This window comes from Centruroides vittatus, unplaced genomic scaffold (assembly GCF_030686945.1).
Source record: "Centruroides vittatus isolate TY-2023 unplaced genomic scaffold, ASM3068694v2 scaffold_1015, whole genome shotgun sequence".
Classification (NCBI taxonomy): Eukaryota; Metazoa; Arthropoda; class Arachnida; order Scorpiones; family Buthidae; genus Centruroides; species Centruroides vittatus.
Genome location: NW_027122666.1, coordinates 42872 through 55989, shown reverse-complemented (window position 1 = coordinate 55989; position 13118 = coordinate 42872). Strand labels below are relative to the sequence as shown.

General features: G+C 32.4%; 1 protein-coding gene across 3 annotated transcripts in view; it reads right to left on the bottom strand.

Annotated features, from left to right (window-relative positions):
- LOC136986186 (lactosylceramide 4-alpha-galactosyltransferase-like) overlaps positions 1–13118 on the bottom strand; it is a 35414-nt gene that overhangs the window by 19083 nt on the left and 3213 nt on the right. Inside the window, exons 2-4 of one of the 3 annotated variants that reach the window (XM_067283664.1) lie at positions 12943–12998; positions 11255–11360; positions 5992–7012 (exon numbers count right to left, since the gene is read on the bottom strand). In XM_067283664.1, the coding sequence (XP_067139765.1) occupies positions 6174–7012; positions 11255–11360; positions 12943–12998 (1001 nt within the window). In that variant the 3' untranslated portion in view covers positions 5992–6173. Of the gene's footprint in view, positions 1–5991; positions 7013–11254; positions 11361–12942; positions 12999–13118 lie in introns of those variants that run through there. The other 2 variants (XM_067283666.1, XM_067283667.1) reach the window with 2 other exon arrangements.

Here is a 13118-nt window from a genome sequence, read left to right as displayed (position 1 = left end):
ATAATTAACAATAATCATTAAATAAAGAACATTATTTTTGATCTGTATGACTAAATATCTGCATCCATAGTTTTCCAGTATAATAAGTCCTGTTAATATATAGAATGTACTAGTATACAAAAACAAATTTTAAATAGTGTTAGAAAGGACAAAAAGGCATAATAATTAGACAAATTTGTTGTGTTTAGTTATGACATCGCAACACTTTGGATAATCCTGCCTAGAGGGATGTCTTTCGGGAGATTCTTTTAAGGGAAACTGGTCCGTATTTAGACGTTACAGGACGTGGGGGAAACCCGAAAAACCCCACGTGGTCAGACCGTCGGAACGAGACGCGAACTCACAGTGTTCAGAGTACGAAGACCGCTTGGCCACTGGTGGGCCTACGGAAGTGAGTATTTATAGGTCTCCCATTTTTTCAAATTGCAGTTCAATAATTATCCTTCATTAAGCGAGTGGATAAAACCTCCGAACACTGGTAGTCGGTCGTAGGTCGGATTGGCTTCTGAGTTTTCTTCTCTCCGAGCACTTAAGAAGTGAAGGAAAATAATCAAGTTCTAAAAAAACGTCAGCAGATGGTTTGACAACCATCTGCTGACGTTTTTTAGGATTTTCATGCAAATGCGTACGCAAATCACTGCTGCTGCTAAAGCTGTCTAAGCATAGATACAAATAATTGTCATTTTCTTCAGTTGAAACGATAGTGTCTCGACAAGGAACATCGTTGAGAGAACGTCGTGTCGGCAATACTTGTAAATTGCGAGTTTGCGTGGCACTGTGGTGATAATCTGGCTACGGAATACAAGAAACAAAGATAGAAGCACTTCTATAGGCACTAGAATAGTAATGCAAACGTGAGACGGAGTGCTTCCTTTGTTGTCATTTGTGAAGAAATCCTTCACAAATGGTGAAGGATTTGTGAAGACGACCCATGATAGAAGAACAAATCGTTCTTCTATCATGGGTCGTGTATCGGTGCTTTCTGGAGACTTGTCTACTTATCACTATTTCACTTATTTACATTCATATAACAATTCCATCTATCGTCTAACTGTATGACATCATTGTAATTTCTCAAAATTCAATTGTTTAATTTAGTTATTGTGACATGTTCAGATATTTTTGTTTGGCTGCGAAAAGTTGTCGATCTGTACATTTTCACTGTCGTCCGTCAGTCTATCTTCCTTAATTTCGAGAATGAAGTTAGATAGACGAGCGTAGAAACCAGCTGCAGAAATTTTAAAAACAAGTCTCGAATAACTATACGCGAACATCCGATGATAACCGGAATGTTATTTCAATTCAAAAATTTTCCCCTAAAAGGTGTTAGATAAATGACCGGCACGATTCTATTGTTAAAGAAGAAGTGTAACGTACAGGTGCAATTCACGCTACTAATCGTCTCGCGGAATAACTACTAATTTAATGTGGAGAGCATATATTTTTAGTTAAATAAACTAAAAATATGGTTAAAACTTGCAGCCCGGCATTTTGAAGATATGTGAAGTCACAATAAATAATTTCTCGTTTTAAAATATTTTCCTGTTTCTTTTACGTAGTTTGTGGAGTTATTGCAATTACATTCGAATTCATATAGAGACTCCCAACATCTTCTTTTGTCCTGTTTCCTAATTTTACTTATGTGAGATCGTAATCGGGGGCAGAACAGGTTAGAACAACCTTCTGTCACTTAATCGAATACAAATCCTAAGATTTGTTCTCGTTCGTCATACCCAATGGCTTCCGTAAAACTTGAGATATACAAAAGTCTGTAAAGATCTCCTGTACGTTGCTTTTTCCTGACACCAGTTAACCAATCCTTTTTAGCGGGTTAACGCGCTATTAATCGTCTCGCGGAATAACGAGTGGGAGGGATCGCGAGTACGTCGGAAAGGTGGAAAGCGGCGGTTGAGTCAAGGAATACTCCATCTTAACAATAACAATTTAAAATTTAATTGAATCGATAAAATAAATGAAAATACAAAATAAATGGATTAGAATTGAACTATCTTAATTCTAAACCTAATGCACGAGAGAGAGAGAACTTACATAATTATCCCGTAGTTCATAATACCTTATCAAATTAGCAGATTCGATGTCTTTAGATGTCTTCTATTTAAAGTTCATAACTTTCTTGTATTGGCACAATTATGTAAATTTTTAGTCTTCTACTTCAAGATATAAGACAATGGAGTCCCTTTTGTTCACTCCTTCTCACGATGAAGCTTCTAGGCAAACTCCCCGATTTAGGCGCGAATTTCGATAATATTCTTCTGTTTTACCTAATCAAAATAAAGGATTTTCTTTACGTAAATGGGAATTTTGGGGTAAAATCTGGGGAACAGTCTTGGATGACGTCGAACTTGTATGATGGAAGTGGTGATAAAAGTTGACAAACATCATCTTTAACGGAAAGGGGGGGGTATTTCCTCCTTTCTTACAATAGAAAAAGTTAGTTAATTTAGCCTTTTTCGTACATAATTCTTACAATCCCTAGATTATACAATTAATTTCACGCATGATGATATTAATCAAAATACATTTTCTTTAATGACTATATTAGAATAAACATTGTTTTTAAAGATGGAGATGAGAAAATGGAATATTAGTAAGTTCTGTTTTTCGTTGTTAAGGAAGTTCCAAACGGAAGCATCCTTGTTACATCGTAAAGTTGCGTTTAATATTTAGAAATATTATTTAAATTTAATTAAAATTTTTAATAAATTAAAGGGGGATAAGGCTCCATTTTCACACTTATATTCAGAGCCCTTACATTTAATAAATGTAGAGATCCTCGTTATGCTGTAAATCGAGATGGGTTGATGATGATGATGATAACAAACGCAGAGCCCAAACGGTTAGGAGTTGAAAGTTGAAATTTGGTACACAGGGTACATCATGAGAACGTACACTAAGAAGGGATTTTTCGAAATTCCCCATCCACGGAAAAGAGGGAAAAAATTAAGGCTTACTCTGAAGAACTGTACTATTTTAGATGCGGTTTTTCGCGTTTTTGCAGAAAATCGAGCACATTTTAAGACCATCTAAAAATTCTTTAATTACTCTCGAAAGAGGGAGACCTAATTCTTGCACCCGACGAAACGGGTAAGATCGGCTATAATCTAATAATCTTAATCTTCGCTATCGTTACTTTTTTCTCGAGCAACTCCGGGCTCATCTGCTAGTATTTTAATAATTTATATTTAAAAAAAAAATTGAATTTTTCATTACGCGTTTGCTATACTGTATTGGCAGTCTGAAAACGGAGTATTTTCGTTATGAGTTTTAATGTGCATTATTTAGTTTTAGTTTTTGATTTAAAATTTGTGAAGAAAATATGTTTCTTCGTATGTCTATTAACCAATTTTGTGGAATAAACTCAAATTATAAAAAATCAAATGCGAAGAAATCGCCACTTTTCTAGGATATGCGGTTATTCGGATATATCCGTAATTATGGACTTTTTATCCATAATCAATTGATTCTGTTTTTATTTTTGCCACTTACATCATATAGGCACTATGAAGGGTTTTAACATCCATCATGGGCTCGAACCTGCCTAGGACGGGAGCAATCGGTTGATGACTGTTGGGACCTGATATATCCTGTACAGATCGCCCATGAAAAATTCCTCCAGTTTTTCGACTTGTCAAAATCGATGCAAGGTCTTCCATTTCGGTAAATTGACGTATAAATGGACTCCTCCATCCTAATACTATAAACAAAAAGTTTGGAAATATTTCTAATATTTTGTAAATAAGCCAGGGTGTGTATCATTTGTATAGATACTTTCTTTACGATTTTCTCTTAAACCAACTTTGAAAAGTTTAGGATATTTTTCCATATTATGTTTATACGACCATATAAACAACTTGAATGTTCGAATTAAATTTAGACGAAAAATTTCGAATTGGAAGTCGAACTTTAGTACATCTGTTGTACAAAGTCATTTCAAATAGATGCAGCAATCGTACAAAACTCCTTTCTGCTGCAGGTCTTGTAAGAATCTTAAGACACGTAATGACACAAAAAAGAGATATCATCAATAGCAGGAAATATTTGCATACGGAAAAGGAAATAATAGCTTACTCAGATATGTCCTAACGTGGTCATCTAGGTTTGTGTATTAGGGGATTCGTGCATTAAATTTTCGTGATGGTTCGAGGGGTGGGGAGAAAAGGGGGTCGTGTGTATCTCCAGTAGGGGTCGGATTTATAGACGTTATTAGCATTTAAAATTTATTATAAAATACAACCCTATCCAGAAAATTAAGGGTTTTGCCATTTTATAATAGTTAAACATATAAAAAGTTTTTAAATAAAGTATAACAGATAGCGCTCTCAAATATTGTCGGAAAAGTCAAGAAACTCGTTGCTGGATTTTTTTAAGGATGTGGCTATTTATACATACAGTACGCATACTCAATTGGCTATTTATACATACAGTATGTATACTCAATTGGCTATTTATATATACAGTATGTATACTCAATTGGCTATTTATACATACAGTATGTATACTCGATTGACTATTTAACCCTTTTAAAGCCATGACGTAAAAATGACAGTTTTAATGTTATTTATAATTTAGGATATCCTAAATTTCGATTATCGATATCCTAATTATATTCGATTATATAATTCATTTCCGTGAGTAACTCTGCACGAACGGCCATTTTGTATGTACATTTTGATCAAAACAAACTCAAACACTTTTTTGACACAAAGAAATATAGGTTAATGTTACCTATGGTAGCGAACATGGCGGCTCGTCTCTGAAACAGTGGGGACGCACGTTCTAACCTAACTTAACCATTCTAATAATTTGGCAATAATTATGGTAATTTATTAGAATAGGTTAGGTTAGGTTAGAACGTGCGTCCCCATTGTTTCAGAGACGAGCCGCCATGTTCGCTACCATAGGTAACATTAACCGAAATGTATAATAATATATGTATAAATAGAATGTATAGTATAGTATGTGTGTATGTATGTATATAAATATGTTTTCTACCAGAATGATCTAGTAGCAATTCATTAACTGTGGCTGCATCCGATAATGATGCTTTGGACTTATTGGACTTAGTGAATATTAATTAATTATACAAGTTGTGATGCTGCACCCAAAAACGTCTTTTTGGATGCATCCTTGTTGGCGAGAAAATGTCAGTTAATCCAGCAAATTGTATGTTGAAATCTGGATCGTCTTTCGTGTTTGCAATGAACTGTTTGCTATTTGTGGTTAACGAAAATTAAAAACTAGAAAAAATTAAAAACAGTTTTTTTTAACTAAATTTCTAGTAACAGCTGACAAAAATGGAGCCTGCTGCAATCGTCTGACATAGAATGTATAGTAGAAATATATAGTAGAATAAAGTAGAATATGTATAGTAGAAATATATGTATAAATAGCCAATTGCATATACATACTGTATGTATAAATAGCCACATCCTTTTTTTTAATATACCACTGCTTAAATTATATTTAATTGCATTAAGTATAAATCTTCGATATATGTGATAACCAAACAGTTTCCTAACCGATAAATTGTATTTTGCTACCATAGGAATTAGAGATGTAGAGATATAGTAGCCTATATCTCTACATCTCTAATTCCTATGGTAGACTGTCTCCGCATTAGATTTTAATGTTTGTTTAATTTTTTCATTAAAAAATAATAAAAATAAAGGCCAACAATGTTGCCAGAAATTTATCGGCCTTTGTTTTATGCAACAAATAAAAATTTAAAAAAATCAAAAAGTTATTGTCTTGTAAAATTGTAAGTAATTGTGGAAAAATGTGTGTACTGACTCGCCATTCAATAAATGTAAGGCCTACTTCTTCCATTATAATGAATAGATATTTTATTTTTAATTACGTGTCATTCTGTCCTTTAAGCAAAAAGAGGGTCATGTTTCTTTTTTACCATCGAATTTTAACACAGTAATATTTTTACAGTATTATGTAATAAAACAGCATTTTGAACAATATTTTTAATAATCTGATGCAACCATAAGTAAATTTTCATTATAAATCTGTCGTCCCCTCAAGAAAAATGTAATCACTTTTCAATTTATAAATTGCAAACGAATCAGTATGTAGCCAAAGCAATTACTCAGGATGCCATATTCGAATCGATATATTAAACGTAAAATTAATAGTTGTAAGTTTAATTATAAACTTTCCATGTGAACAGCCTTTTCATAAACAAGAGGACAATGAGTTGCCATTGATAATTCATACGCACTACCCGAACCTGGTTTTAATTTTTCATTTGTTGACAATTTATTCCACACGTGGATCAATACACTATTATTTATTTGCTGTAAAACATTTTCTGCTGAAGAAGGCGAGAAATAATCTCTCCATCTAGTGTAATATACAGGGAAAGCTGTTATTGGGTCGAAAACTGTAAGATTGCAACCGAGCTGTTTTGGCATGTCATCTATAATTTCTTGGTGGCAGAATGAAGAGATTTCTTTTGTAAATAATAACGGACCGATGCAGGCAAAACAATTACTATCGTATGATTGCTTGATGTATTCCATACACTTGTAAAGTATGGTGTGGTTACGCTCCATTCCGAAAATACCATTACACAGTTGATTACTACTTTCTTTAATCACGAAATTCTTATAAGACGGGAAAGTTTTCAGCATGACAATGTCTAGGTCCAAGTATATTCCGCCATATTTCCAAATTAAAGCGTATCGAGTGGCATCACTCAGATGAAATATTTCATAGCTACTTTTATTCCACTTTCCTTCAATATACCATTCCAACAATGGCGTATTTTCAAATACTTTTTCAAACGTTGTCCGTTGTATTCTGACATTAGGCAATAACGTAAAGTTTATATGTATGTCAGGATTTGACGTGAACATTAATACATTAATAAGAGATGAAGGATAATGTCTTGCAGTCGATTCGACTGCACATGCTTGACGAATGTTCAGCGACGAAGAATGTGATGTTTCAATGAAAAAAATATTGTGATCTTCGGTTTTGTAAACTGAAATATAAATAAAAATATGTTAATATATATCATTTAAATCTTTCATAAATTAACTTATTATCAATGATAATATTGTGTGACATTTTTTAATTTTATTCAGCTATAAAACAGCTAATTAATTATAGACGAGATTGGATTGGAAAAATACAACTCAACAAATGGGCAATCTGCAAAGTAAATGCTGATCTTGAGCACTTTTACAGAAAATTACTCCACATTTAGGAAATCGGGTTATGCACGTGGAGTTTTCGTGGAGCGAAAACTCCACGTGCATAACCCGATCTATTTTCCCCGAATGTTAGTTTTCCGACTCGTCTTATGTCGTATCTCACTTGACAGAAGTAGTAAAAATATTTATATTTATATACAGAAGTAGTAAAAATATTATATAACTATTTTAGTAGTTTCCATGTTTGCTTTTGTTATTTTAGTAATAATAAAATAAATTCTTTACAATCAAAACTAATCGCAATGCAATTTCGCTAGAATTTTACAGCATATGTATGCAAACTATATTTTCTCTATCGTAACAGAGGAAGAGTTACGGTTTCGTCCACAGATCATTCCTTCTCTGTCTGTAAAAAGTGAGGTTTATAAACAAATGTATGGAAATTAAGTTAAAAAATATGTAGCTTATTTTTTATAGTTCTATTTTACGCAGTTGGGGGCTAAAAATCAATTAAGTTTAAATTAATTAAACAGCGAGTTAAATATGTTTGAATACCATTTACATTTTTTAAAAATTTAACTTTCTGCCCTGCGAGAAGTGAGTTTTAAAGCTCGGTCGTTTTTCTTGATCATTGTGGATTCGTCCGGGTGGTAAGGGACGATGCTTATCCAGGACAGACCACCAATGAAAATTTCCTGGGAAATTGCTCGCTCGGATCCAATTTCGTATTCCTTAAACCAGGGTAGTTAACGTTCTCGGATTTCCTGCTGTCTTGCTCTTTATTTGAACAAATGGTTATCACTAGATATGCCTATATGCATTGTACAATACATTTTGTGAGGCCTACCATTTTCAAAAAGTTTAAATGTCATTATAACTGATATATGTTATTTAATTATTATTTGCATTATTTTGTATAACTTTAATTTTAATCAATTTATCTTAAGTTAATAATGTAATCTCTTGATAAGTTGGAAATTTCATTTGGATATTTTAAACTATATATATATATATATATATATAATATCTATATTAGGATAAACAAAGTCTATCCTCGGAACTTAGCCTATTTCTTTACTATTAAATCTAGAGATATCTAGAGGGAGGTAATCCAAAATTTGCAACTCACAACTCACTAGGAAAAGAGTTGTCTTCTTTTCACCTTCTGTCTTCTCTTCGGTTCCTTTTTCGTTTTACTTATCCTTTTCTCTTATCTCCTTGTCTTTTGTACTAATATATATTGTACTAATATATATATATTTATATACGTATTCTACATTTTTTTTTGTTCTGTCTGTATATCAAACAATTGTTATCTACCGGACAAGACCCCCTTTGCACCGACACGTCGTACGTATGTGAATGTACACCGTGGTTGTTTACGTTGTCAAGTAGTGTTGTAGTAATTTTGCTTATTATCCCATTTTTTAGGGGACTCTCTCTTAAAATTTTTTAGCAATACAGATAAAAATATAATCAAATGAAACGAAAATTATTTTAATTGTGATTAACCTCACAATACTTGATGGAAAAGACGAAAAGTATCGTCGTTTCCCCTTTTCAACTAGCGTTAAGTGACAGTTGTTAACGTAGACACATTTAATTCATACTACAAAAGAGAGAAAGAGGAATAAAAATAACCAATTAAGTTTATTTCTCATTATATCAACTACCGCCGAAATTGGTGAGAAAAAAATAAAACAAAAGAGAACACCGAGAAAAAGGGAGAGGAGAGGAGAATGAACAAGAATCAAGAAAAACAGTCAATTCAGAGAAAGGAGAGTCAACAATACAGAAAGGAATCAGACCAGAGAAGACCGTCAAATTTGGAAGGGAGAGAGTCAGCAAAGAGGGAGATAAGGAGAGAAAAGGATAAGGTACAAAAGATAAGGAATAAGAGAAAAAGATAAGTAAAACGAAAAAGGAACCGAAGAGAAGACAGAAGGTGAAAAGAAGACAACTCTTTTCCTAGTGAGTTGTGAGTTGCAAATTTTGGATTACCTCCCTCTAGATATCTCTAGATTTAATAGTAAAGAAATAGGCTAAGTTCCGAGGATAGACTTTGTTTATCCTAATATAGATATAATGTTATCGACAGACTTTGTTTTTAATATTAATTTTAAACTTAATTTTAATGTTATGTTTTGTTTTTGTAATAAATTTTCCTTTTTTTTTAATTCTTAAGTTGGTTTAGTTGATTTTACATCATTCATCTGAGAAGCCAATTCGTTCACTTCGGAGTGAATCTTTCCCTTGCACCTTACGTATTTCAATCTTATCTAAAGTCTAAATGAGAGTTGTATCCGAATACACACCTGGTAGCAGTATTCCGCCCAAAAACTTCGAATCTCGATTTTGACGGCTCCCAAGGTCCCACAATTCTATTATTTAACTAAATACTCTATATACCAATACACGAAACTCCACTCAACATCAAAGACAGCAGAGGTGAATAGCTGTTGCCTAACGGCTTGGACTACCGTAGCGTTTTTCCTTCTCAACATATTAATGTTATACTTCATATATTAATCTATAAACATATATAGGTAACAGTTAATTGATGTAACCTAATGTCAAACACAGGAACTTTTTATCCAGTAATTAATTGCTAAATATGCTTAAAAAGGTGCCAAATTAATGCTATTTTTTACATCCCAAGACTTTTGGCACTTTCCATTGTTATGGTTTGTATAGTTTGATCGTTTTGACTCTACAGTACAGTTTGTAGAAAGTTTTGTGTGACAAATCACTGCTGTACAACAATATTTTTATGTAATATTAATAAACTGTAAACATTACATCTTTATTTAATACAGTAATACAACGAAATAAACATGATACATGATTCTCGTTCGTTCAGGTATGTAAATCTTTTTTGGCCTTTTTGTTTTGTTTCCCTGGAACTATGTTTCGTAACAGTTCATTTGTAGTTTTATCTTGTCATTAATAAGTGAACGCTATTAGACATTAGTCGCAAACTGCTACATGCTTCTGAAGACAAATATTGTAATCTAGTAGCTGTACCTTGACATTTTGTTTACCATGTATAATGATATTAATAAATTTTGATGCGTAAACATCACACAGGTGATACCTAAAATTTTTTGCTAATCCAGAAGGGCCTAGGATTGTAGCATTTTCATAGTGCTTCATTTTCAAGAGAATATCTCCAGGATCACTCAAAGGTTCTTGGGTGCCAATGCTCTTTGATCGTGCATGAGGTACTCTGCTAACAGCCCAAAGCAACATAGCACCTTGTATTTTGATCATTCAAGGATACATTCTCAAAAATTACCATGGATTCTCCTTTTCCTGTTGCTGGTGATGAGTTCACTATCAAACACGACTTTGGAATGCAAACATCAGGTGGAACGAATAGTTCCACCTAATGTTTGCATTCCATGAAGTTATCGAGATCTATCTCACAGCTGCCTGCATGCGATGGCTGTAGTTCATCATAACGGTTTTCATGACCGTCCGAAATTCACTTGCATCACGGTTGTAATTGTTACCAGTTCTAAGGCGAACAATAGAGAACAAGTTATTTATGCAGTTCTGAGTAAGCTGTCTCTTGAGGAGAAATTTAAAATAATATTTTTCCTTAATTCTCGCCACAATAAATGCATGGCACTTATGTTTTCCAGCCATCAAATACAGGTATGCTTAGTGTTCTCTGCTACTTGTTCAAAACCTCACGTATCTAGAAAAATGATGTCATTTTATTCACAGTTTCCAGAGTGGTAAATCCTCTCTGAATTCCAAATAGAAAAAAAGCTCACAAGACATCATATTCCTCGTAAGCCACAAAAGAAAAGCACGTCTCAGAGATTGCACTAAACCAGACTGGGCAATGATGTCGCTTTTAAGCGCCCAACGGAAGAGTTTCGTGTATCGGTTTGTAGAGTAACATTATTTGATTAAACCACGACCAAATTTCATCCAATCATCACATTTTTGCAATTCTACGAGTGATAGACTGGTAATACACACTTTTAATTATTCAGAATTTTATTGGTTACAATAAGACCATGATAACAATTATTATAACATAATATAAAATTATTTATTACCTGAAAAATAACGATGCAATTTGAATGATTTCAAATCGTTAAACGACAATATTATTAATGAAACGACTATCAGGCAGATGATTGTAAGTGTTAACTTCCTTTTATTCTGAAAGAAAAAATAAAAATATCATTATACATATTACACAATTTAAAGGATTTTTTAACAACCAACGCTATAACGAAACAAAAATTTGCAATCAATATATAGGTTTGGTTTAATTTGATAGGATACGACAATGCAACATATGGATAATCTGCCGCGGAGAGATGACTCCCGAGAGCAATTTCTATGGGAAAAACTGGTCCCGATTTAAGTGTTAACAAATGAGGAAGAAATCGGAAGTAACGTACTATAACTTATCGATCAATGGCTGATGCTCATTGGTTAATATTCAAGTTGATTCTTTCCATAGACAGACTATAGAACTTTCTTTTCCATGAAAAATTTACATTCTCATTTAATTGTGTAAATACTCGACGTATTTCTCTTACAATTTACAATTCCTCCAAGATTTTCTCACTTATAATTTCTTGAATTTTACAAATAAAATATATACAATTACGTAATAATACAAAATTTTAATACCAAGACGCCAGTAATTCTCACAAATATGGTTTCCAACAGTAGCTGTTAAAATAAATCATTTATTATTATTTTTAATAACAGTAATGGAATAAAATAACAACGTCAAATATAAGAAGTTTATTCTTAAAAATATCTACCCAATAAAATAAAAAAATCGAAAACATAAAACAGCAATGTTTATTTATTTTTAATTAAAATATATTATACATTATTTAATGTAATCATGCTAACTTATTCCTCAAAAAACATTAAAATATAGAAAAAATTTAAAAAAAATTATTATTAATGTACCGGTACAGGCTATTTTCCTCGAAACTTCCTAGTTTTGTAGATTAATTTTAATTTTGAAAAAAAAATACATGATTACAATACTGCAGAAAATGGTAACTTCCATTAAATTAGCACATTTCCACACGTGCTCATGACGTGGCACGTACTCTATACATGATTTAGGTCCATATCCGAGTCAAAAAATTAATATTCAAACTTGTTAGTGGCATCCTCGATTCTTGTTGGCTGATACTTTCGTAGTATACACGCGATTCTTCACATATCCCAAAACGTACAAAGAGGGTAATGTCGGTTATCGGAGGAGCCAAAGAATGGAAGTCACCTCGACCTATACGGATATTTACATCTGCCATTTCAAATGTATGTACAGTACTGATATATGAAACTTGCCGCCATTTTTTGGCATATATCAATTATCTCCACACATGGATTTTACAGAAAAAGTTAAAACTACAGAGGTTTGAGAGAACATCCTGTGCTAGAATTGGAATTTTAACCAGAATAAGACCAGAATTTCTACTAACTGTAGTCTTATTTACTGTACACAATGTTAATAGTCGGTTTTTATCAGTATAAGAAGTATCTTCTTATACTGATTACAATAAGCGAATTCTGTTGCATTATACATAATTTATCCAGTAAAATAATTATTATCTCTAGTCTAATAGCAAATTATTTTATATTAATTATTAATAATATCCACTAATGTGTAATTTAAAATATATAATCCACTAATTTCAACAGTTCCTATTAAACCATTATAAATATACTTATCAAAATATGCGTTATGGAATTTGAAAATTAAACTTACTTTACATGAGCAACTTGAGGACATTAAATGACCTTTAGCCTGTATTTTGTTCAGTTCTGATATAAAATTAAAGAAAAATTTATGAGAGTTCCGGTCAATAACAATTTCAAAGAAATTACATTTTTAAATATCTAAGATGTGATATTTTAAACAGATAACAATTCAAATTCAGCTTT